The following is a 27,079-nucleotide window of genomic DNA, read 5'->3' as shown; positions in this document are numbered from 1 at the left end:
ATGGGGGTGAGGGAGAGCTGGGTGTTGTCAGTGTACATGTGAAAACTAACACGGTGCTTTGGGATGATGTCCCCTAGTGGCAGCGTGTAGTTGAGAAATAGGAGTGGCTGAGGATAGATCCTTGGGGAACACCGAGTACAAGGACTTGGAGAGGAAAGGGAGATTTTGATGTGGTAGTTTGCACTGATGGTGGGTTAAATATTGTTTTCGGATGGGTGATGATGGTGCATTTAAAGATGAGCGACAGGACCAAGAGACAGAACTATTTACAATATCACACAACATGGAGAAGTTGAATGGTCAGTAGTTTTGTGAGAATGTGGTTAAATAATAATAATCAAACAATCTTTATTCGTGTCACAAGTAGGCTTACATTAACACTGCAATGAGGTTACTGTGAAAATCCCCTCGTGGCCACACCCCGGCATTGGGGTACACAGAGGGAGAATTCAGAATGTCCAATTCACCCAACAAGCATGTCTTTCAGGACTTGTTGGAGGAAACCAGAGCACCCGGAGGAAACCTACACAGACACGGGGAGAACGCACAGACTCTGCACAGACAGTGACCCAAGCCGGGAATCGAACCCAGGACCCTGGCGCAGGAGGCAGGTCGAATGGACAAGATGAGCTCTGAGGAAGATAGATGGTATGAGAGAAACTAGGGAAAGATGAGTTCAGAGCTCAGACCATGTGGAATTTTAGAGACAGTTTGGCCCAGTGGAAGAAGGGAAAGCAGCAGAGGCAGCTGATCTGACTGTCTCAATTTCAGTGAGTAAGAAGCTTCATGAACTCCACACACTTGAGCTGAGGATGGAGGAGACAGGGGAGAGAGAGAGACCTTCAGACGGAACTAATTTGTGATGGGATGTTAAAAGATTCGAAACACACTTGTGTTAAATAATTGACTTTTATCCAGAATATTATCCCTTATAACTGGATTAGCGTTTATAAATATGAGTCAAACCCGAGTCCAATGAACATGGTTCAGTCCTGGATGTGATTCACAGCAAAGTCCAATCACAGCAGTTACTTGTGAACCCGCTGGTGTCTCAGCCGGTTGCCTGAGTGAATGAATCCCTTTCCACACTGGGAGCAGGTGAATGGTCTCTCCCCAGTGTGAATCCGCTGATGTAGAGTGAGTTGAGATGATCTTATGAACCCAGTCCCACAGTCGGAGCACCTGAAATGAAAAATGAAATGAAAATCGCTTATTGTCACAAGTAGGCTTCAATTAAGTTACCGTGAAAAGCCCCTAGTCGCCACATTCCGGCGCCTGTTCGAGGAGGCTGGTATGGGAATTGAACCGTGCTGCTGGCCTGCCTTGGTCTGCTTTAAAAGCCAGCTATTTAGCCCAGTGTGCTAAACCAGCCCCTAATGGTTTCTTGTCAGTGTGAACATGTTGATGGGACACCAGTTCCCCGGAACTTTTAAAGCACTTCCCACAGTCGAGGCATTTGAACGGTCTTCCATCAGTGTGAACTCTTTGAAGGGACACCTGATCCCGTGAACTTTTAAAGCACATCCCGCATTTAAAAGGTCTCTCATCATTGTGAATCTGCTGGTGTGTCAGCAGTTGGGATTAATGAGTGAATCCCTTCCCACACTCGGGGCAGGTGAAAGGCCTTTCCCCAGTGTGAACTCACTGGTGCATCAACAGGCTGTATGTCTGAGTGAATCCACGCCCACACTCGGGGCAGATGAAAGGTTTCTCTCCAGTGTGAATGTGTCGATGGGTTACCAGGTCAGATGGGTAATTGAACACCTTGCCACAATCCCCACATTTCCATGGTTTCTCCCTGCTGTGACTGCGCTTGTGCTTTGACAGACCAGATAATCGGCTGAAGCTTCGTCCACACACAGAACACGTGTACGGTTTCTCCCCACTGTGAACTGTGCTTTTTTTCTTCCATGTTCAAAATCTAATGATATTCAGGTTGCGATCAGTTACACGACTGTCAGATTTTGATGTGGCGCTTGGTTGGAGTTTCCCAATTGCACATCCTTCCCTGCTGATACCCTGTGAAATTGAGTTAAAACAGAAAAAAGGGAGTGAGAGAGCTCCCACAAAACACAAAGACAGGTTGTGAAATTGAGGTGAATGAATCTGGTAACTTGTGGGGCCGGCACTGGGAAAAAGTGACCACGAAAACTGTTGAAACTTTTTGAACCAGTTTGTTAATGTCCTTCAGGGAAGGGAACCTGCCACCCAGCCTGAGCCCACACAAGATTCAGGCCTCTGCAAGAACACAAGAAATAGGAGCAGAAGTAGACCATTCAGCCCGTCAAACCTGCTCTGCCATTGAACACGATTGTGGCTGATCTCAGTCTTCAATTCTACTTTCCCGTGAGCTCTCTGCGTCCTTTCACTTCCTGAGAGACCAAAAATCTCACCATCTCAGCCTTATATATATTCACTGATGGTCACAGTAACTTCATTGCAGTGTTAATGTAAGCCTACTTGTGACAATAATGATTATTATTATCATCCTCAACCCTCTGGGCTAGAGAACCTTGTGAGAAACAGAGTGAGAGAGAAAGAGAGTGAGTAGTAGGGGAGAGAGAATCAAAAAGATTGATGGAAAGGGAGAGAGAGTGAGAACGGAGTGAGGGTAACAGGAAGCAATGGACCAGCAACTGAATCACAATTTGACAGAATCTCCTAAACCCTTAACCTCCACCACCTGGATGGAGCAGGGCAGCAGATGTATGTGAACATCACCACCTGCAAGTTGCTTTCCAAGACACACACTGTCTGATCTTGTCTGACATCCAGTGCTGGATGAGCAGAACTTTCCTCCATTTAAATATTGACAAGACTGAACCCATTCCCTTTCATCCCCTCTACAAACTCCAGTCCCTTGCCACCAATTCCATCCCTGTCCAATGTCTGAGGCTGAAGCTGACTGTTCACAACCATGGTGAAATATTTCACCCCAGATGAGCTCTTGACCACAGATCTACATCATCACCAAGATTGCCGATTTCCACCTCAGGAACACAGCTCGACTCCACCTTAGTCTCTGTTCATCTGCTGCAGAAACCATCATCCATTCTTCTGTTACCACTTAACCAAATTATTCCAACGCACTCGCAGCTGGACTGCAACATTAAACAACCCCCTCCATCCCATCCCAAACTCTGCTACCCATGTGCTTACTCACACCAGCCCCTGTGCCCACTGATCTACAAACGCTTCCTTTGAAAAGGCACAAAAAGTTTAAATTTCTCATTCTTTTACTCCATGGTAATGATCATCCTGATCACTGTAATCTCCTCCACACACACCCCTTTGAGATCTCTGCACTCATTTAATTCCAGCCACTTCAGCATTCCCGATTTTAATCGCACCACCGTTACCAAGGCCTCAATTTCTGGAATTTCCTCCTTAAAACTCTCTGACTCACTTTCCTCCGTTAAGATTGTCCTTAAAAGCTAATATCTCCTCTTGTGGCTCAGTGTCAATTGTTACTTTGTAACGTTTCTCTGAAAGTCTTAAGTCTTAAAAGTTTTATTCTGTTCAAGTCACAATATAAATTCGAATTATTGTCACAGCCCTGGATATATTCTGCCCCATGAATAGGAATTTGTAACTCAGAGTGAAACAATTTGATGGACATTCTGTCAGGAAGAAACGTTTCAAAAATGTTGCCCCCAACAATGATGGCGACTGAGCCTGAGCTCTGCTGCTCATGCCCCAATAAAGATGGTGGGTACGCATGCGCACTGTCGCTAGTGATCCAACTTAGGATGCCGATGGCGCATGCCCACTGCTGCAAGTAACCCACTATTGAGAAGGCGCATGCGCACGTCTGCCAGAGCCAAAGAAAGATGGTGTTTGCTTCACCTTGTCTGCGAGAAAGCTGCAGCTCCCGCTCAGATCCCCAGGTACCGGGAGGTTATTTTTCCGGATTTTCGGTTAAGATAAAACGAAGCGTGTCTAACGACCCGCCTGATCCAGCTCTCCCTCCGTCCCGCCATTCCCACCTTCACGGATTGTGGATCCGAGAAAGAACTTTTTCTTTGTCGCCATTAATCACACTGCGTATGCTTCACTCAGCCCAGTCCCGCCTCCACATTCACGCTGATTGGTTGGAGGACCAGTCACTCCCGACCGGTCCTCTGGACCCGCCCACTCTTTGCCAATTGGTCAGTGCTGCCGTCAATCACTCCGCGCATTGTGAGGTGTCAGGTGAGAGGTCGGGGGCGGGGTTTACAAACCCCAGTGGGGCCCCAGAGCAGAATGTGAAACAAGAACATTCTCCACTCTCACTATCCGCCGCTTTCTCTCCACAAACAACCTCAGAGAGAATTCTTCGAGACAGGATCTACTCCCATTTGGAAGCAAGTTGACGTATTAGCGAGAGTCAGCCCGGTTTTGTGAAGGGGAGGTCGTGTCTCACTAACTTAATAGAGTTTTTTGAGGAGGTCACAAAGATGATTGATGCAGGTAGGGCAGTGGGTGTTGCCTATATGGACGTCAGTAAGACGTTTGACAAGGTCCCTCATGGCAGACTGGTACAAAAGGTGAAGTCACATGGGATCAGGGGTGAGCTGGCAAGGTGGATACAGAACTGGCTAGGTCATAGAAGGCAGAGAGTAGCACTGGAAGGGTGCTTTTCTGATTGGAGGACTGTGACTAGTGGTGTTCCGCAGGGATCAGTGTTGGGACCTTTGCTGTTCGTAGTATATATAAATGATTTGGAGGAAAATGTAACTGGTCTAATTAGTAAGTTTGTGGACGACACAAAGGTTGGTGGAATTGCGGATAGCGATGAGGACTGAAATGAAATGAAAATCGCTTATTGTCACAAGTAGGCTTCAAATAAAGTTACTGTGAAAAGCCCCTAGTTGCCACATTCCGGCACCAGTTCATGGAGGCTGTTACGGGAATCGAACCGTGCTGCTGGTCTGCCTCGGTCTGCTTTCAAAGCCAGTGATTTAGCCCTGTGCTAAACAGCCCCAGTGTCAGAGGATACAGCAAGATTTAAATTGTTTGGAGACTTGGGCGGAGAGATGGCAGGTGGAGTTTAATCCGGACAAATGTGAGGTAATACATTTTGGAAGATCTAATATAGGGAATTTACAGTGAATGGTAGAAACTCTCAAGAGTATTGACAGTCAGAGAGATCTAGGTGTACAGGTCCACAGGTCACTGAAAGGCGTAACACAGGTGGAGAAGGTAGTCAAGAAGGCATACGGCATGCTTCCTTCATTGGCCGGGGCAGTGAGTATAAAAATTGGCAAGTCGTGCTGCAGCTGTATAGAACTTTAGTTAGGCCACACTTGGAGTATAGTGTTCAATTCTGGTTGCCACACTCCAGAAGGATGTGGAGGCTTTAGAGAGGGTGCAGAAGAGATTTTCCAGAATGTTGTCTGGCATGGAGGGCATCAGCTATGATGAGCGGTTGAATAAACTCGGTTTGTTCTCACTGGAACGACGGAGGTTGAGGGGCGGCCTGATAGAGGTCTACAAAATTATGAGGGGTATAGACAGAGTGGATAGTCAGAGACCTTTTCGCAGGGTAGAGGGGTCAATTACTGGGGGGGCATAGGTTTAAGGTGCGAGGGGCAAGGTTAGAGGAGATGTACGAGGCAAGTATTTTTACAGAGGGTAGTGGGTGCCTGGAACTCGCTGCCGTAGGAGGTGGAGGAAGCAGGGAGGATACTGACGTTCAAGGGGCATCTTGACAAATACATGAATAGGATAGGAATAGAGGATTATGGACACCGGAAGGTAGAAGATTTTAGTTTAGACAGGCAGCATGGTCGGCGCAGGCTTAGAGGGCCGAAGGGCCTGTTCCTGTGCTGTACTTTTCTTTGTAATAAACAAGGTAATATCTCACAGGGCTGAGAGGTAATATATTAGTTTGGATAGAGGATTGGCTAACCGACAGACAGCAGAGAGTGGGGATTAGATTATATTGGATTTAGATTAGAATTAGATTTATCCACACATGTACCGAGGTACAGTGAAAATTATTGTTCTGGGTACAGTCCAGGCAGAATGTTCCATGCACGAAAATCATAGGACATACGATAAATACAAAATGTAAATACATAGATATAGATATCGGATGAAGCATAAGGAGTGTAGAACTACTCAGTAGAGAAGACCATAAGACATAGGAGCGGAAGTAAGGCCATTCGGCCCATCGAGTCCACTCCGCCATTCAATCATGGCTGATTTCAACTCCATTTACCCACTCTCTCTCCATAGCCCTTAATTCCTCGAGAAATCAAGAATTTATCAACTTCTGTCTTAAAGATACTCAACGTCCCGGCCTCCACCGCCCTCTGTGGCAATGAATTCCACAGACCCAACACTCACTGGCTGAAGAAATTTCTCCTCATCTCTGTTCTAAAGTGACTCCCTTTTATTCTAAGGCTGTGCCCCCGGGTCCTAGTCTCCCCTGCTAATGGAAACAACTTCCCTACATCCACCCTATCTGAGCCATTCATTATCTTGTAAGTTTCTATTAGATCTCCCCTCAACCTCCTAAACTCCAATGAATATAATCCCAGGATCCTCAGACGTTCACCGTATGTTAGGCCTACCATTCCTGGGATCATCCGTGTGAATCTCCGCTTGGACCCGCTCCAGTGCCAGTATGTCCTTCCTGAGGTGTGGGGCCCAAAATTGCTCACAGTATTCTAAATGGGGCCTAACTAATGCTTTATAAAGCTTCAGAAGTACATCCCTGCTTTTATATTCCAAGCCTCTTGAGATGAATGACAACATTGCATTTGCTTTCTTAATTACGGACTCAACCTGCAAGTTTACCTTTAGAGAATCCTGGACTAGGACTCCCAAGTCCCTTTGCACTTCAGCATTATGAATTTTGTCACCGTTTAGAAAATAGTCCATGCCTCTATTCTTTTTTCCAAAGTGCAAGACCTCGCACTTGCCCACGTTGAATTTCATCAGCCATTTCTTGGACCACTCTCCTAAACTGTCCAAATCTTTCTGCAGCCTCCCCACCTCCTCCATACTACCTGCCCCTCCACCAATCTTTGTATAATTGGCAAACTTAGCCAGAATGCCCCCAGTCCCGTCATCTAGATTGTTAATATATAAAGAGAACAGTTGTGGCCCCAACACTGAACCCTGCGGGACACCACTCGTCACCGGTTGCCATTCCGAAAAAGAACCCTTTATCCCAACTCTCTGCCTTCTGCCTGACAGCCAATCGTCAATCCATGTTAGTACCATGCCTCGAATACCATGGGCCCTGATTTTACTCAGCAGTCTCCCGTGAGGCACCTTATCAAAGGCCTTTTGGAAGTCAAGATAGATAACATCCATTGGCTCTCCTTGGTCTAACCTATTTGTTATCTCTTCAAAGAACTCTAACCGGTTTGTCAGGCACGACCTCCCCTTATTAAATCCATGCTGACTTGTCTTAATCTGACCCTGCACTTCCAAGAATTTAGAAATCTCATCCTTAACAATGGATTCTAGAATCTTGCCAACAACCGAGGTTAGGCTAATTGGCCTATAATTTTCCATCTTTTTCCTTGTTCCCTTCTTGAACAGGGGGGTTACAACAGCGATTTTCCAATCCTCTGGGACTTTCCTGGACTCCAGTGACTTTTGAAAGCTCATAACTAACGCCTCCACTATTTCTTCAGCTATCTCCTTTAGAACTCTAGGATGTAGTCCATCTGGGCCCGGAGATTTATCAATTTTTAGACCTCTTAGTTTCTCTAGCACTTTCTCCTTTGTGATGGCTACCATATTCAACTCTGCCCCCTGACTCTCCGGAATTGGTGGGATATTACTCATGTCTTCTACTGTGAAGACTGACGCAAAGTACTTATTTAGTTCCTCAGCTATTTCCTTGTCTCCCATCACAAAATTACCAGCGTCATTTTGGAGCGGCCCAATGTCAACTTTTGCCTCCCGTTTGTTTTTAATGTATTTAAAGAAACTTTTACTATCATTCCTAATGTTACTGGCTAGCCTACCTTCATATTTGATCCTCTTTCCTTATTTCTCTCTTTGTTATCCTTTGTTTGTTTTTGTAGCCTTCCCAATCTTCTGACTTCCCACTACTCTTTGCCACATTATAGGCTTTCTCTTTTGCTTTGATGTATTCCCTAACTTCCTTTGTCAGCCATGGCTGCCTAATCCCCCCTCTGATAACCTTTCTTTTCTTTGGGATGAACCTCTGCACTGTGTCCTCAATTACTCCCAGAAACTCCTGTCATTGCTGTTCTACTGTCTTTCCCACTAGGCTCTGCTCCCAGTCGATTTTCGTCAGTTCCTCCCTCATGCCCCTTTAGTTACCTTTATTTAACTGTAACACCTTTACATCTGATTCTACCTTCTTTCTTTCAAATTGGAGATTGAATTCTACCATATTATGATCACTGTCTCCTAAGTGCTCCCTTACTTTAAGATCTTTAATCAAGTCTGGCTCATTACATAACACTAAGTCCAGAATGGCCTGTTCCCTCGTGGGCTCCATCACAAGCTGTTCCAAAAAGCCCTCCTGTAAACATTCAATGAATTCCCTTTCCTTGGGTCCACTGGCAGCATTATTTACCCAGTCCACCTGCATATTGAAGTCCCCCATGATCACTGTGACCTTGCCTTTCTGACATGCACTTTCTATTTCGTGGTGCATTTTGTGCCCCCGGTCCTGACCACTGTTAGGAGGCCTGTACATAACTCCCATTATGTTTTTTTTGCCTTTGTGGTTCCTCAACTCTACCCACACAGACTCCACATCATCTGACCCTATGTCATTTAGTGCTATTGATTTAATTTCATTCCTAGTTAACAAGGCAACCCCGCCCCCTCTGCCCACCTCCCTGTCTTTTCGATAGGTTGTGAATCCCTGGATGTTTAAATGCCAGTCCTGAACCCCCTGCAACCATGTCTCTGTGATGCCTACCACATCATACCTGCCAGTCACAATCTGGGCCACAAGCTCATCTACCTTGTTCCGTACACTGCGCGCATTTAAATATAGCACCTTTAATTCTCTATTGACCGTCCCAAGAAGATGCTTGGAGAGATCAGTTCAGTCCATAAGAGGCTCATTCAGGAGTCTGGTAACAGCACGGAAGTAGCTGTTTTTGAATCTGTTGGTGCGTGTTCTCAGACTTTTGTAGCTTCTGCCGATGGAAGAGAGAATAACACAGGTGTGAGGGGTCTTGGAGGGCTCGTCTGTCTTTTTCTGGTTGGCAAGCTGTATCTAGTGGTGTGCCACAGGGTTCGGTCCTCGGCCCCCAACTATTTACAGTCTAAATTAATGACTATGGGACAGATAGAATGTACGATTCATGATCTGGAAGAAGGAAGTGAAGGCACTGTTGCTAATTTTGCAGATGATACAAAGATCTGTAGAGGGACAAGTAGTATTGAGGAAGCAGGGGGGGCTGCAGAAGGATTTGGACAAGTTAGGAGAGTGGGCAATGAAGTGGCAAATGAAATACAATGTGGAAAAGTGTGAGGTTATGCACTTTGGAAGGAGGAATTTAGGCATAGACTATTTTCTAAATGGGGAAATGCTTTCGGAAATCAGAAGCACAAAGGTAATTGGGAGTCCTTGTTCATGATTCTCTTAAGGTTAATGTACAGGTTCAGTCAGCAGTTAAGAAGGCAAATGCAATGTTAGCATTCATGTCAAGAGAGCTAGAATACAAGACCAGGAATGTGCTTCTGAGGTTGTACCTGGTCAGACCTCATTTGGAGTATTCTGAGCAGTTTTGGGCCCTGTATCTGGGAAGGATGTGCTGGCCTTGGAAAGGGTCCAGAGGAGGTCACAAGAATGATCCCTGGAATGATGAGCTTGTCGTATGAGGAACGGTTGAGGATTCTGGGTCTGTTGGAGTTTAGAAGGATGAGGGGGGACCTTATTGAAACTTTAAGGATGCTGCGAGGCCTGGGTCGAGTGGACATGGAGAGGATGTTTCCACTTGTAGGAGAAACTAGAAGCAGAGGACACCATCTCAGACTAAAGGGACGATCGTTTAAAACCGAGATGAGGAGGAATTTCTTCAGCCAGAGGGTGGTGAATCTGTGGAACCCTTTGCTGCAGAAGGCAGTGGAGGCCAAATCACTGAGTGTCTTTAAGACAGGGATAGATAGGTTCTTGATTAATAAGGGGATCAGGGGTTATGGGGAGAAGGCAGGAGAATGGGGATGAGAAAATATCAGCCATGATTGATTGGCGGAGCAGACCCGATGGGCCGAGTGGACTAATTCTGCTCCTATGTCTTACAGTCTTTTGGTCTTCCGATAGCCAAATTTACAGCTAACACTGAAATGGGTGGGAAAGCAAGCTGCGATGAGGAAATGAGAAATAGGTGAGTGGGTCAAACTGTGTCAGATGGAATTTAACCTGCATAAGTGTGAGGTTATCCATTTTGCTCAGAGGAATAATAAAGCAACTTATTATCTAAATTAAGAGAAAGTTCAAAATGCTTTTGTACAGAGGGATCTGGGTGCCCTTGTACACGGATCGCAGACAGTCTGCAGGTGCAGCAGGTAATAAGGAAGGCAAATGGAATGTTGGCTTTCATTGCTAATGGAATAGAGTATAAAGTAGGGCAGTGCTGTTGTAACTGTATAGGCCGTTGGTGAGACCACATTGGGAGTGATGCAGATTTTGTCCCTTGGACAATGGCATAAATACATTAGCGGCGGTTCAGAGAAGGTTCACTAGATTGATTGTCTTGTGATGAGAGATTTGAGCAGTTTAGGCCAATACTCACTGGTGTTTAGAAGAAAGAGGAGATATAATTGAGGTACATTAAATGCTAAAGGGGATTAACGGGGTAGACGTAGAGCGGATGTTTCCCCTTGTTGGACATTCTAGGAGGAGAGGCCATCTTTTTAGCCTCGTCCTGCATGTTTTATTTCAAGGGGGCTGGATTCTACACACAAAGTTGTGTTGCTGCACAAAACTGTACAAGCTTCCAGTGAGGCCACATTTAGAATAATGTGTACAGTCTTGGTCCCCTTATTTCAGGAAAGATATATTATCATTGGAGGTAGTACAGAGGAGGTTCACGAGGGTGATCCTGGGTTTGGAGGGACTGCCAAATGAGGAAAGAATTTCTTCTCCCAAACTGGTGAATCTTGGAATTATTTAGCCCAGGAAATGTGGAGGCCGAGTCCGTGATCAGTTGCAAGGCTGAGATCGATCTGTTTTTAATCAGTAGGGGAATTGAGGATTACTGAGGGAAGGTAGGAAAGTGGACTTAGTGAGTGTGAGATCAGCCGTGATCTTATTAAATGGTGGAGCAGCTCAAAGGACTGAACGGCTGACTCCTGTTCCTATTTCTTCGGGTCTGTTCTGTTTGTAGGTAAAGATTTCCAGTATCTGTGTGACTGGAGAAGTACTGAGATATATAAAATCCTGGTTAGAAACCATCTGGACTGCTGTGATTTAAAAAAAAAAAAAAGTTTCTTGTGATGTGATGCAGCCGGATAGGATGCTCTCTTTCGCACATCTGTAGAAGATTGTGAGAGTCGATGCGGACATGCCAAATTTCTTTAGCTTCCATAGGAAGTAGAGACGTTGTTGGGCTGTCTTCACTGTTGCATAAATGTAAGTGGACCAGGACAGACTGTTGGTAATGGTGACCCCCCAGGAACTTTAAGCTATCGACCATTCCCACTTCGGAGCCATTGATGTAGACGGGAGCGTGTGTCGTACTACACTTCCTGAAGTCGATGATCAGTTCCTTGGTTTTGCTGGCATTGAGAGAGAGGTTGTTTTCTGTCCACCAAGCAACCAAGTGATCTTTCTCCCTTCTGTAGTTTGACACGTCGTTGTTTGAGGTACGATCCATCATATTCGTATCATTCGTAACTTATAGATAGAATTGGAGTTAAAGCTTGCCACACAGTCTTGTGTGTGTGTATACGGAGTACAGTAGAGGACTGAGCACACATCTTTGTGTGGCCCCGGTGTTGAGGACTATTGTGGAGGAGATGCTGTTACCTATCCTGACAGATTGCGGTCTGTTGGTGAGGAAGACAAGGATCCAGCTGCACAGGGAAGGGTCAAGTCCAAGATTGCAGAGTTTGGTTATTAGTTTTGTTGGGCTATTGGTGTTGAAGGCGGAGCTGTAGTCTATGAACAACAGTCTGACGTAGGGTGTTGAACGAACACTTCACATTTGTCTTCACCCAAGAGTATGAGGAGGCAGATATGGAATTCAGGCAGAGACTGAAGTTCCTGAGCAAATTAACATCGGGAGTGACAAGGTATTGGAGGTGTTGGCAGGTTTAAAAGTGGACAAATCTGCACGTCCGGATGAGTTGTGCCCTAGACTGTTGTGGGAGGCGCGGGAGGAGATTGCAGGGGCTCTGACCCAAATTTTTAATTCCTCTCTGGCCACGGGGGAATTGCCAGAGGACTGGAGTTCAGCTAATGTGGCCCCACTGTTTAAGAAAGGTTGTAGAGATAAGCCAGGAAACTGCAGGCCAGTGAGTCTTGCGTCAGTGGTAGGGAAACTATGGGAGAGAATCTATCTCCACTTGCAGAGGCAGGATTTGATCAGGAATAGTCAGCATTTGTCAGAAGGAAGTCATGCTGACCAAATTTGATTGCATTTTTTGAGCAGGTGACGAGCTGTGTAGATGAAGGTAGTGCAGTTGATGCTGTTTACATGGACTTCAGCAAATCTTTGACAAGATCCCAATGGGAGACTTGGAAGACCATAAGACATAGGAGCAGAATTAGGCCGGGCAGCACGGTAGTGCAGTGAGTAGCACTGCAGCCTCACGGCGCCGAGATCCCAGATTCGATCCCGGCTCTGGGTCACTCTCCGTGTGGAGTTTGCACTTTCTCCCCGTGTTTGCGTGGGTTTCGCCCCCACAACACAAAGATGTGCAAGGTCGGGGGATTAAACACGCCCCTTAATTGGAAAAAATGAATTGGATACTCTAAATTTATTTTTAAAAAGGAATTAGGCCATTCGGCCCATCGAGTCTGCTCCGCCATTCAATCATGGCTGATATGTTTCTCTTCTTCATTCTCCTGCCTTCTCCTTATTCACCGGATGCCCTTATTAATCAAGAACTATCTATCTCTGTCTTAAAGACACTCTGATTTGGACTGTTGCTCTTTTTAGCCGTAGTTTATTAGCTCTGATTACGTCACCTTTGGTCACGAGTCGCCAGGTATCTTTCTGATACCGCCACGTGGTTCAAGTTATGGTTAATAAGTCAGCACACCGCTTAGTAAGATTGAAATCAACGGTCATTTATTATATACAACAAGTAATGTTTATACAATAATCCTACTATCTATATAATAAACCTATCACTACTGGCCAATACTTAACTTTAGGAAGAGCCCACCAGGTCAGGGAAACGAATGGCTTATCCAATCAGATCTGGCCCGCGGGATTCAAAAGGCTGATACAGGTCGATGGCTAGGAGTCTTTATCGGATAGCGATCGCTGGATTCAAACTTACAGTTGCTGGTTGGTGTTCTTGCGAAGGTCTCGAGCAGGCGAAGAAGGGAGAGAGAGAGAGATCTGAACTTGGCCCCTCACTTTATAGGGCCCAGGGGCTTCCCGCCTCTCGGGGCGGCCCTTGACCCTGAGTCCCAAGTGATTGGACTTGTTCCCAATCACTGGGTTCGATACGTCCAATTGCGAGGCGATTCCCCGATCGGGGGGTGGTCGTTCACCTGCCTTTGTTTCGGCCACTGCAGGCGCCGACAGGTCTGGCCCGGTATTCAATTGCTAATATGTTGCAATTGTTTCCGGGGATAGCCGATTAAACTGCAGATGTCTGGGTTGATGGGCTGCTAATAGTCCTGAGTATAACTGCAGATGTCTTGGTTGATGGGCTGTTAATAGCCCTGAGTATCGATCTGGGCCGACTTCCCCAGAGCCGAATATGATATTCTGCCTGCAGCTGTCCGTTTGTGTCTTGTTACCTGCTTTTCCCATCAGCCTTTCCGGTTAGCCATTTTAAATCGGGTTTTGGCCAAATTAATCGGGAAGCAGCCATTTTACGTGGCTACAGGTCTCCCCAGCCTTCACAGCAATGAGTTCCACAGATTCACTGTCCTCTGGCTGAAGAAATTCTTCCTCATCTCAGTTTCAAAGGATCTTCCCTTCAGTCTGAAGCTGTGCCCTCTGGTTCTAGTTTTTCCCACTCGTGGAAACATCCTCTCCACGTCCACTCTCTCTCGGCCTCTCAGTATTCTGTAAGTTTCAATAAGATCTCCCTCATCCTTCGAAACTCCCAACGAGTACAGACCCAGAAAAAGAAAGCAAATGCACATGGGATACAGGGTAATTTGATGAGGTGAATTGAAAATTGGCGTAGCTGTGATCCGGGGATGATGACAGACAACTGCTTCAGTGACTGGAAGCCAGTGACCAGTGGCGTACTACAGGGATCTGTGCTGGGCCCCCTATTATTCAGCATTTATATAAACAACATAGATGACTATGTGGGGGGTAGGATCAGTTTTTGTGGATGACACAAAGCTTGGCCTGGTGGTTAACAGTGAGGTTGAGTGTCTTTGGTTACAGGAAAATACAGACGGGACGGTCAAATGGGCAGAAAAGTGGCAGATGGAATTTAACCCTGAAAAGTCTGAGGTGACACACTTTGGAAGGAGTAATTTGTCAAGGAAGCATTCAACTAATGGCATGACACTGGGAAGTTTGACAAATAAAGGGACCTTGGCGTGTTTGTCCATAGATCTCTGAAGGTAGAAGGGCAGGTTAATAGGGTGGGGAAAAAGGCATACGGGACACTTTATCAAATTGAGGCATAGATTACAAAAGCAGGGAGGTCATGTTGGGAGTTGTATTGAACTATTATGAGGCCACAGCTGGAGTACTGTGTGCAGTTCTGGTCGCCACATTATAGGAAGGATGTGATTGCACTGGAGGGGGTGCAGAGGCAATTCACCAGGATGTTGACTGGGATGGAACATTTAGGTTATGAAGAGAGGTTGGATAGGCGTGGGTTGTGTTTGTGGGAGCAAAAGGCTGAGGGGCAACTTGATCAAGGTGTACGAGGGGCGTGGACAGGGTGGATAGGGAGCAGTCGTTCCCTTAGTTGAAAGATCAGTCACAAGGAGACACCAGTTCAAGGTGAGGGGCAGGAGGTTTAGGGGGGAATTGAGGAAAAATGTTTTACCCAGAGGGTGGTGATGGTCTGGAATGCACTGCCTGGGAGGGTAGTAGAGGCGGGTTGCCTCACATCCTTTAAAAAGCACCTGGATGAAGACTGGCACGTCATAACATTCAAGGCTATGGGCCAAGTGCTGGCAAATGGGATTAGGTAGGTGGGTCAGGCTTTTCATGTGTCGATGCAAACTTGATGGACCGAAGGGCCTCTTCTGCCTGTTGCTGATGATACAAAGTTCGGTGGCATCGTAGACAGCCTAGATGATAGCATAAAATTGTAAGGAGATATTGACAGACGAGGTGAATGAGCAACACTGTAGCAATGTAAACAAGTGTGAGGTTATCTGCTTTGAACCAAAAAAAGATCGAACTGAGTACTTTCTAAATGGAAAGAGGTTAAGTACAGTGGGTGTCCAAAGAGACTTGGGGTTCATAGAATCTATGGTATGGAGACAGGTCCTTCGGCCCAAACTGGTCCATGCCAACCAAAAAGCCCACCTAAGCCAATCCCATTGGCCTGTATTTGGCCCAATATCCCTCTGAACCTTTCCTATCCATGTATCTGTCCAAATGCCTTTTCAATGTTGTCAATGTCACTGCCTCAACCATTTCCTTTGGCAGCTCATTCCACATACGTACCATCCTCTGTGTAAAACCGTTGCTCCTTAGGTTCCCATTAATTCTTTCCCCTCTGAACATAAACCGATGCCCTCGAGTCCTTGATTCCCCAACCTTGAGAAAAGACTGAGCGTATTCACCCTATCCATGCCTCTCATGATCTTACACACCTCGATAAGATCACCCCTCAGTCTCCTACGCTCCAAAGAAAAAGGTCCTGGCCTGTCCAATCTCTCCCTGTAACTCAGTCCCTTGAGTCCGGGCAACATCCTTGTAAATCTCTTCTTCACTCTCTCCAGTTTAATAACATCTTTCTGTCAGCAAAGCAGCCAAAACTGAACACAATACTCCAGGTGCGACCTCACCAACGTCCTGTACAACTGCAACATAACTTCCCAACTTCTATACTCAATGCCCTGACTGATGAAGTTCAGCATGCCACAAACTCTGCCCTGTCTACCTGTGACTCCACCTTTAGAGAACCGTGCACCGGAATTCCAAGGTCGCTCTGGTCCACGATACTCCCTAAGGTCCTACCATTCACTGTGAAAGTCCTACCTTGATTTGACTTTCCGAAATGCAACTCCTCGCACTGATGTGTATTGAGCTCCATTTGCCATTTCTCGGCCCACTTCCTCAGCTGATCAAGATCCTGCTGCAATTTCTGATAACCTTCCTCACTGTCTACAATACCACCTATTTTAGTGTCATCTGCTAACTTACTGATCAAGCCTTGTACATTCTCATCCAAATCGTTGATATAGATAAAAATCAGCAATCTCCTAGTTACTAATCTCCTAGTTACTCCCCGACTTAGTTAATTACTCTAATGTCACGTTTCAGTTTTTTCCCCCAGTCCAGATACCCAACAGGTAAGTTATTTATACTGACTGTTCCGAAGCTCTTCCTCCCCGGATTGGCACCAACCCCGCTCCCTGCAGACAAGGCCATGAATCCCCGAGGTAAGTTATTTATACTTGCCGTTCCTCCCCGGATCCGGGCCAACGCCTCTCCCTGCCGACTAGGCCGTGAATCATCATAGATTATCATAGAATTTACAGTGCAGAAGGAGGCCATTCGGCCCATCGAGTCTGCACCGGCTCTTGGAAAGAGCACCCTACCCAAGGTCAACACCGCCACCCTATCCCCATAACCCAGTAACCCCACCCAACACTAAGGGCAATTTATCATGGCCAATCCACCTAACCTGCACATCTTTGGACTGTGGGAGGAAACTGGAGCACCCGGAGAAAACCCACGCACACACGGGGAGGATGTGCAGACTCCGCACAGACAGTGACCCAAGTCGAAATCGAATCTGGGACCCTGGAGCTGTGAAGCAATTGTGCTATCCACAAGGCTACCGTGCTGCCCTGAATCCCTGAGGTAAGTTATTTATATTTACTGTTCCGAAGCTCCTCTCCCCGAGTTCACACCAACTCCGCTCCCTGCGTTGGTGAGATTCACACCTGGGTGTCTGGAAAATCGTTAGGTCAGTAACTGTCCTGTGAGGTAATGAGTCATTTTGCTTCCCAATTGGCCGAGGAAGGCAGTGTGTCACAAGGATGGATGTGTTGACCGATTAATGGCTGGAGGATGGGGGCAGGTCATGTGATCAAACCTCCATTTAATCAAAGTTGGCGAGGAGAGAATGTTGTGAATTTCTGTCCTAACTGACTGTGAGGTTTCTGTAAATTTACAGGATACTGGAAGTGGAGGTTTAACAGACGGGAAACGCAAACCAAACGTCACATCGCGATCTGACAGAGTCACTAGGTTCATCAGACCCTGAATATCAGCAGCATCTGGGTGTGGAAGGTAAAAGGTTTGTCTGTTCTGTCTGTGAGGGAAGATTTCAAGTCTCAGTGTAACTGGAAAAGCCCCAAGATTCACAAACCCTGGTTAGACCAAACCTGGAGAACTGTGTTCAGTTCTGGGCAACAAACCTGAGGAAGGATAGAATGGCCTCGGAGGGAGTGTAGCACAGATTTAGCTGAGTGATATCTGAACCCCCCCGGGGTTAAATTACAAAATTAGATTACACAAAGGATTCAGAGACATGTTGGCACAGAGAATGGCATTCGGCCCATTGAGTCCATGCTAGCTCTCTGGAGCAATCCAGTCAGTGCCATTCTCCTGATCTCTCCCTGTGTCCTCGCAGGTAATTTCCCTCAGATGTCCATCAAATTTCCTTTTGAAATCAAATCATTCATTGTGTTTATTTTCAAACTCTCTCCAAGGCAGCAAGTTTCAGGCCATTGCCGCTCGCTGTGTCAAAACATACATCTCATATCACCTCATATCTCCTGTACCTTTTACATACAAACTAGGAACAGGCCACTCGGCCCCTCGAGCCTGCTCAGTATTCAATAAGATTGCGGCTGATCTCATTCTAACGTTAACTCCACATTCCTGTCTACCCCGATGACCTTTCACCCCCTTGCTCATCAAGAATCTATCCCACTCTGCCTTAACAATATTCAAGGCCTCTGCTTCCACTGCCTTTAAGGACGTGAGTTCCTAAGTTTTACAACCCTCAAGAGAATAAAAAATCCTCATCTCCATCTGAAATGGGTGACCCCTTATTTTGCAACAGTGATGTTCTCGATTCTCCCACAAGAGGAAACATCCTCTCCACATCCACCCTGTCAAGACCCCTCAGGATCTTATATTGTTCAATCCAGGTTTTACCCAAAACTTTAAATCTGTGTCCCGACTGCTTGTATGACCAGTGAATGGAAACAGAGTTTCTTTGTCCACCTGATGGAAATCTGGCATAATCTGTGTCCCTGAATCAAATCTCCCCTCAACCTCCTTTGCTGGAACCATTCTGGTAAATCTCCTCTGCATCTTCTCCAAGAACCTTCACATTCAGATAGAGTTGCAGATAGCGAGGAGGACTGTCAGAAAATACAGCAAAATATAGATAGATTGGAGAGTTGGGAAGAGAAATGGCAGTTAGAGTTCAATCCAGGCAAATGCGAGGTGATGCATTTTGGAAGATCTAATTCAAGAGCGGACTATACGGTCAATGGAAGAGTCCTGGGGAAAATTGATGCACAGAGAGATCTGGGAGTTCAGGTCCATTGTACCCTGAAGGTGGCAATGCAGGTCGATAGAGTGGTCAAGAAGGCATACAACATGCTTGCCTTCATCGGACGCGGTATTGAGTACAAGAGTCAGCAGGTCATGTTACAGTTGTATAGGACTTTGGTTAGGCCACATTTGGAATACTGCGTGCAGTTCTGGTCGCCACATTGCCAAAAGGATGTGGATGCTTTAGAGAGGGTGCAGAGGAGGTTCACCAGGATGTTGCCTGGTATGGAGGGGGCTAGCTATGAAGAAAGGTTGAGTAGATTAGGATTGTTTTCGTTGGAAAGATGGAGGTTGAGCGGGGATCTGATTGAGATCTACAAAATTATGAGAGGTATGGACAGGGTGGATAGCAACAAAATTTTTCAAGAGTGTGGGTGTCAATTACAAGGGGTCACGGTTTCAAGGTGAGAGGGGGAAAGTTTAAGGGAGATGTGCGTGGAAAGTTTTTTACGCAGAGGGTGGTGGGTGCCTGGAACGCTTTGCCAGCGGAGGTGGTAGAGGCGGTCACGATAGCATAATTTAAGATGCATCTAGACAGATATATGAACGGGCGGGGAACAGAGAAGTAGATCCTTGGAAAGAGACGACAGGTTTAGATAAAGGATCTGGATCGGCGCAGGCTGGGAGGGCCGAAGGGCCTGTTCCTGTGCTGTAATTTTTCTTTGTTCTTTGTTCTTCCTGAAGAGTGGTGACCAGAGCTTCAGAAAGATTCATAGAATAGAATTAGAGCCATAGAATTCCTACAGTGCAGAAGGGGGCCATTCGGCCCATCGAGGCTGCACTGATTCTCTGAAAGGGCACCCTGCCTAGGCCCACACCCCTACCCTGTCCCTGTAACGCCATAGCCCCACCTAACCTGCACATCGCTGGACACTAAGGGGCAATTTATCAAGGCCAATCCACCTAATGTTCCCTTCTTTGGACTGTGGGAGGAAACCTGAGCACCGGGTGGAAACCCACGCAGACACGGTGAGAAAGTGCAAACTCCACACACACAGTCACCAAGGTCGGAATTGAACCTGAGTCCCTGGCACTGTGAGGCAGCAGTGCTAACCACCATGCCACCAGAAGCATAGTTTCAGTATCAATATTATTGTTTATGAAGCTGAAGATTGAATTTGCTTTGCCAACTACTCCCTTGATATGTCTTGTAAATATACAAAATCCCTCTTCACCTCTTTCTCCCTCTTCCCGAAGAGGCCAGTTGGGTATTTACAGCAATCCAGCAGTTTTCATGGTCACTTTTTCCCAGTGCCGGCCCCACAAATGACCAGATTCATTCAGCTCAATTTCACAACCTGCCTTTGTGTTTTTGTGGGTTCTCTCTCACTCCCTATTTTCTGTTTTCACAGGGTGTTCGAAGGGGAGGCTTCAAAGTCCAGATATGCAAACCAAATATCACACCAGGATCTGACAGAGTTTGCAATTTATCATATTCTGAACATCATCGTACTTTGAACATGGAAAGAAAAAGCATCGTTCACAGTGAGGAGAAACCGTACACGTGTTGTGTGTGTGGACGAGGATTCACTCGATCATCAGGCCTCACGAGACACAAATGCAGTCACACCGAGGAGAAACCGTGGAAATGTGCGGACTGTGGGAAAGGATTCACTTCCCCATCCCATCTGGAAATTCATCGACGCAGTCACACTGGTGAGAGACCATTCACCTGCTCCAAGTGTGGGAAGGGATTCACTGAGTCATCTAATCTGTCCACACACCAGCGAGTTCACACTGGGGAGAGACCATTCACCTGCTCCAAGTGTGGGAAGGGATTCACTGAGTCATCTAATCTGTCCACACACCAGCGAGTTCACACTGGGGAGAGACCATTCACCTGCTCCAAGTGTGGGAAGGGATTCACTCTGTCATCCGCCCTGCGGAAACACCAGCGGGTTCACACAGGGGAGAGACCATTCACCTGCTCCAAGTGTGGGAAGGGATTCACTCAGTCATCCGTCCTGCTGAGTCACCAGCGAGTTCATACTGATGAGAGACCGTTTCAATGTCCAGACTGCGGGAAGTGCCACAAACGTTCTGGGGATCTGATGAGCCATCAACGTGTTCACACTGACGAGAAACCGTTTAGGTGCTCTCACTGCGGGACTGGGTTCAGACAATCATCTCACCTCACTGTACATAAGCGAATTCACACTGGGGAGAGGCCATTCGCCTGCTCCCAGTGTGGGAAGGAATTCACTCAGTTATCCACCCTGCAGAAACACCAGCGAGTTCACACTGATGAGAGACCGTTTCAATGTCCAGACTGCGGGAAGTGCTATAAAAGTTCTGGGGAACTGATGTGCCATCAACGTGTTCACACTGACGAGAGACCGTTTAGGTGCTCTCACTGCGGGACTGGGTTCAGACACTCATCTCAGCTCACTGTACATCAGCGAATTCACACTGGAGAGAGGCCATTCACCTGCACCAAGTGTGGGAAGGGATTCACTCAGTCATCTGACTTGCAGAAGCACCAGCGAATTCACACTGGGGAGAGGCCATTCGCCTGCTCCATGTGTGGGAAGGGATTCACTCAGTCATCTGACTTGCAGAAGCACCAGCGAGTTCACACTGGAGAGAGACCGTTCACCTGTTCAGAGTGTGGGAAGGGATTCAAAATGTCTTACAACCTACAGAAGCACCAGCGAGTTCACAGCGAGAGACCGTTCCAATGTCCAGACTGCGGGAGGTGCTATAAAAGTCCTGTGGAACTGATGCGCCATCAACGTGTTCACACTGACGAGAGACCGTTTAGATGCTCTCACTGCGGGACTGGGTTCAGACGATCATCTAACCTCACTGTACATCAGCGAATTCACACTGGGGAGAGACCGTTCACCTGCTCTGAGTGTGGGAAGGGATTCACCATTTCATACCACCTGCAGCAGCACCAACGAGGCCACAAATAACCACAGTGAATGGGTTTTGCTGTTACTCACATTCAGGACTGAACCATGTTCATTTGGATCTCTTTCTGCTGATAACAAACTTCAGCCCATTTACAGGGGCTAATATTCTGGCTAAAAGTCAAATACATTAGATTTGAGTTAAATCCGCAGTGTGTTGAAACGTTTTAATATCTCTGACACAGGTTAGTTCCTTTTGAAGTACTCTCACTCTCCCCTGTCTCTTCCATCCTCACCTCCATAAAGAAGTGTGAGGAGCTTGTGGAACTTCTTTGTGACTGAGATTGAGTAAATCCGATCAGCTGTCTCTGCTGCTTCCCTCCCTTCCACGAGCCCACCGGACCAAACTGTCTCTAAATGTCATCCTTTCCTGAGCCCTGAACCCACATCTTTCTCTAGTTTCTCTCCCCTCATGCCCTCTCAGAGCCCATCTTGTCCATGAGACCCAGCTCCTGCTCCATCGACCCTATTCCCACTCAGCTACTGATCAGCCAACTCCCCTGTATCCACGGATATTGTCAACATTTCTCTCTCTTCAGTCACTGTCCCTCTGTCCTTCAAATCTGCCATCATCACCCCCTCCTCAATAAAACAAACCCTTGACCCTGCCATCCTTACAAATTACTGCCCCATCTTAAACCTCCGTCTCCTCTCCAAACTGTTTGAACATGTTGCCACCTCCCAAATCTTTGACCATCTTTCCCAGAACTCCAATGTTTGAACCCTTCAATCAGGTCTCTGCCCTGCCACAGTGAAATACAAGCGACAAACAGAATCTTACCCGGAGAGAAGACAGACAATCCGGGAGCTTGGATGCAAGGGCGGCACGGTAGCACAGTGGGTAGCACTGTTGTTTCACAGCGCCAGGAACCCGGGTTCGATTCCTGCTTGGGTCACTGTCTGTGCGGAGCCTGCACGTTCTCCCCGTGTCTGTGTGGCTTTCCTCCGGGTGCTCCGGTTTCCTCCCATACTCCAAAGATGTGCAGGTTAGGTGGATTGACTATGCTAAATTGCCCTTCGCGTCCAAAAGGTTAGGTGGGGTTACGGGGATAGGGTGGAGGTGTGGGCTTAAGTAGGATGCTCTTTCCAAGGGCTGGTACAGACTCAATGGGCCGAATGGCCTCCTTCTGCACTGTAAATTCTCTGATTCTATGAGGTGAGATTGTCCTTTCTGAGCTCCAGCCAGGTGATGTTAAACACTCAGGCGGGAAAGACAAAAATCTACAACGTGTTTAAAACAGCTGATTTATTTCACCAATATCTAGAATGTTAAACTCCAGTCCCTTAGAGGTTATTATCATCAGAAACAAACTCCAACTATCAGAGTAAAAACCTCAAAGTTCTGGTACAGATAGAGGCCATTTGGCCCATTGTGTGAGTGCTGGCTGAAGTGGAACTATTCGGCTAAATCCTATTTTGCAGATCTCAGTCGATTGCCCTGTATGTCCCAGTCCTTCAATTGGATATCCAAGACATTTATTTTAAAGTGATCCGGATTTCTGCTTCTAGGACCCTATGAGACAGCGAGTTCTAGACTCCCACCACTGAAATGATGACCTCCGAGAAGCCATAGCTTTGCCAAAAGAAGTATCCATTCTAAATGGTATTGCCATTACTCAAGACAACACTATAGAAGCACAAGGAAACACCCTTGCAGACAGAGTAGCGAAGGAAGCTGCCTCCCAGTGGGATTCTTCAGCAGAACCAAGACACATCTACAAATTGGGAGTGACCGATTTATTGCAAGATCTACTTGAAATGCAACATGACTCGGCACAAGAAGAGAAATGGTCATGGTTAGACTCAGGTATCCAGTTGTATGGTGATGATATTTGGAGACAAGTTCAGACTGATAAACCAGTTGCACCACAGGCACTGATGCCATTTTGCCATTTCTGGCCCAGGACAGATGATGGCTTGATTCCAGAAAAGTTGGTGTGGCAAAGGATTCAAAAAATATGCACAATTGGTATCAAACTGCTGTGTAACCTGTGAAAAGAACAACTTACGACCTATAACATCAATGCCTCAGCTAAAAGCTCCTGCCCCTGCAGGACCATTCCAGAATATACAGGTCGATTACATCACCCTTCCTACATGTCAAAGATACACTGACTTCCTTGTAATAGTGGATAAGTTCTCTAGATGGGTAGAGGCTGCTCCAGCCAGGAGGGCTACAGCCACCCATACATCCAAAGTCCTATGCAAAGGCTATATTCCCAGATGGGGAGTACCAGCTAGATTGACTCAGACAGTGGAACCCACTTTACAGTTGCTGTTTGCCAGGAGGTGTGCAGATTACTGAACATCGATTGGAATCTACACTGCCCTGATCATCCAGAATCATCAGGACAAGTGGAACGCATGAACCGGACTTTAAAAGAACGATTGTCCAGATACAACCAAGAAGGCATGAATTGGATTCAAGCCCTGCCACTAGGTTTGTGCAGTATCAGAGCAACCCCAAACTAAGCCCATTTAAGGTCATCACTGGTAGACCCATGTCCCTGGCAGGAACTATTGACTTAAGAAAGACAGACTGTCATGTGATGAGTGATGCTTTACTTAGTTATTGTCAAAACTTAACAAATGCTTTCAGGCCTCGATGGAGTGGGGCGATCCTCCTGATGGGGCCACGACTTGGTGCCCGTCGAATCCGCTTACATAAAACAAATTCAGCACAAACCATTAGGAGCCAAGTGGGAAGGCCCCTACCAGATATTACTCTCAACCCAGTCAGCCGTGAAACTCCAAAGAAAGAAATCAAGGATTCACGCGTCATATGTGAAGCGCGCTTACCAAAATCAGAATCTGTAAAAATGTTTGCCATAATATTGATTTTCAGTTATGTGTTTGGCCCAGCAGGCCTTACCCAGGAGTTCAATGTTAACACGTTCCTTTACATGTCCTATACCTATGCCAGAGACTTTAACGTCTCTAATTGCTGGGTGTGTTCTTCTATCCCTACCAATTCCCAAACAGCTATCCCACTGCAGCCTGTTCCTTTTACTTTATCCCAAATGGAACAATGGTACATTTTCCAAAATCCCGACTCTTCCCTTCCCCAATGTGGAGACACCAGAACCAAAGAAATGATAAACGATGAGGTTAAGAGATGGCGATCTGCAGGCCGCCCAGTAAATACTTTCAAGGGATGGTATCAACATGTCTCTGATCGGAAACAGAAACCAGCCCAAGTAACCTTCCCAACTGGTCATAATCATACTGGGACCATTTGTTTAATCGGCTATAATCATAGAGCATGGAATGTGGGATACAGTAAATGTGAATATTATTGGATGTGAGTGCCAGTACAGAGTGCACTCATGACACAAGGTAGTGGTCTCTGGACATGAAGGGAATCCCATCGACTTTAAAAGGATATCTAATAATCACACCGATGGGACAAATTGTACAGAATATTGATACCCACAAGTGGTTGCCCAATATTCTACCTATAATGGCACCTATTACAGTAATACTGCAGACCCTTGGCTCCCAGTGAGCTGCAGAGGAGCGTGCTATTTATGATTCATTGTCCCCTTCATCCGCCATTCGTTTCCGTTTCCCTAGCCGATGCTATAAACGCAGACTCAAAACATGGACCTTTCATCCCACAGTTTGAGAAATATCAACTGACCACTATCATCACGAGGTCTAAACGCGAGATCACAGGGGCTGAGAAATTCTTTTCTGCTCTCATCCCTGCCTATGGCATCATCGTATTGAGCAGAGAATACATTAAATTGGCCACAGCCTTCGAGGAAATAGCCAATGACACTGCCCGAGCTCTCAGTAGCATTTCAGCCGAGATGCTAGCCAATCGAACTGTGGCTTTACAGAATCGGATGGCACTTGACTATGTGCTAGCCGAGAAAGGTGGCACCTGTGCCCTGATTGGTGCAGAGTGTTGCACCTACATCCCAGATAATTCGGAAGAAATCAACAGCTTGTCAGCACATATTCCAGAAGAAGTTGGGAAACTTTAACAACTCTCTGACACCCCTCTTAGGGGATGGCTCTCTGGATGGGTGGGTAGCACAGGAATTTCCATCATTCAGGGACTTCTCTCATTTTTCATTTTTGGGTTTGTCATTTAGGTAGTGATCTTGCCGATCAGATGCATTGCCCAATGTATGGCTACCCATAATGCCCCAACAATCAAAGTGGTTCATAGTTGTCCAACTGCACCACCAGCCCATGACATTGAACCAGGCTCCTACTATTGAACTGTCATTACTGCATTATTACCCAATTATTACTGCAATCATATAATTAACTTCCATTATTACTGAATTGTTATTGTACTATATAATCACTTTTTTGCATAAAATACGTCCAGAATGCTTGTAACGCTTGCAAAGCTTTGCCCGTTCCAGTGTTGATGGCTGTTCTCAAACAAGTGAACCATTAAAGAAAACGCAAATGAGTTCCTCCCTGCGCTTAATTCTATCCTATCACATTTCTTCCCTAACTTCTATTCGTTATTTTGATTCATCTTATTAATCTTTAGAAGAATCAAAAGGGGGGACTGATAGAAATGGGCTTTCTAGTTACCTATAGATGATAACGGTAAAATAGTTAAATGAGAACTCAGGAAGCATATGAAGCATTATTTGAGTGCAACAATAGCTGGATACCCATTAAGGGTTAATCCAGATCATACACTTTAGTTTTCGTTCATTAAACCTAGATTTTAACATTTGCAAATTGCTTGAGACAAGCAAGGTCAGTGACGCCAACTAGCTAAAAGACCCCATTGTATGCTGCTGCTTTTCCAGCACGGACAGTCTCGTTTCCATGGTAATAGACAGTCTAAGGTCATAATGCCCTGAAGGCTGTTTTTTTTCTAATTAATGTTGAGATGCAGGTGTCAATAATTTGGAAAATTGGCAAGCGATGGAATGGGAGAATTCCGCCAACATACTCAAATACATATATCTCTTAAATTGATGGATAGACACTTTGGTCAAATTGATGAATTATAAATTAGTTAAAGCCAATCAGCAATAAAAAGAAGGCCAGACATTGAGATAACAATTCTCTTAAGAATCACTTACCGGAATGGAAAAGTGCTTCTGTTGCTCTGTTCGGTTTCTCTTCTTGCTCACTCCATCTATTTATGAAACCTTTGCTGCTCGCTTTGCTAATCAAAATTACCCAGTTATTTTATCTGGTGTATTATGATTTAAATGAAAACTCAACTTCTGTATTCGCTAAAGACAATTAATCTGACTAGCTTACTGCAGGGCTAGTTGTTGATTTTTTCTAAATTTTGTATTAAAAACAAGTGGCACAGCTGACAAATAAAGTTCAACTGGACTTTGCCAAAAA

The 27,079-nt window shown here is 46.1% G+C and overlaps 1 protein-coding gene and 1 long non-coding RNA gene across 4 annotated transcripts; one reads left to right on the top strand and one right to left on the bottom strand.

Annotated features, from left to right (window-relative positions):
- Nucleotides 1-890: 890 nt before the first annotated feature.
- On the bottom strand, nucleotides 891-4,103 carry LOC140418610 (uncharacterized). The gene is made up of 2 exons (XR_011945164.1): nucleotides 3,847-4,103; nucleotides 891-1,182 (listed from the first exon to the last, which is right to left on the bottom strand). It is a non-coding gene; the product is annotated as an uncharacterized lncRNA (long non-coding RNA).
- On the top strand, nucleotides 3,787-27,079 carry LOC140418594 (uncharacterized). Of its 3 annotated transcripts, none has more exons than XM_072502112.1 (3): nucleotides 3,787-3,887; nucleotides 17,440-17,555; nucleotides 20,186-27,079. In XM_072502112.1, exon 3 carries the CDS (start codon nucleotides 20,294-20,296, stop codon nucleotides 21,746-21,748), a length of 1,455 nt encoding a protein of 484 aa, XP_072358213.1. In that variant the 5' UTR covers nucleotides 3,787-3,887; nucleotides 17,440-17,555; nucleotides 20,186-20,293; the 3' UTR covers nucleotides 21,749-27,079. The 3 variants fall into 3 exon arrangements, with proteins under 3 accessions (XP_072358213.1, XP_072358215.1, XP_072358214.1); XM_072502114.1 differs by having other exon boundaries at nucleotides 17,440-17,562; XM_072502113.1 differs by lacking the exon at nucleotides 3,787-3,887 and adding an exon at nucleotides 10,159-17,123.

The sequence above is a fragment of the Scyliorhinus torazame genome, chromosome 5 (genome assembly GCF_047496885.1).
Source record: "Scyliorhinus torazame isolate Kashiwa2021f chromosome 5, sScyTor2.1, whole genome shotgun sequence".
In the NCBI taxonomy this organism is placed as follows: domain Eukaryota; kingdom Metazoa; phylum Chordata; class Chondrichthyes; order Carcharhiniformes; family Scyliorhinidae; genus Scyliorhinus; species Scyliorhinus torazame.
The sequence above is the reverse complement of the archived record's forward strand: the minus strand, read 5'-3'. Positions and strand labels throughout refer to the sequence as shown.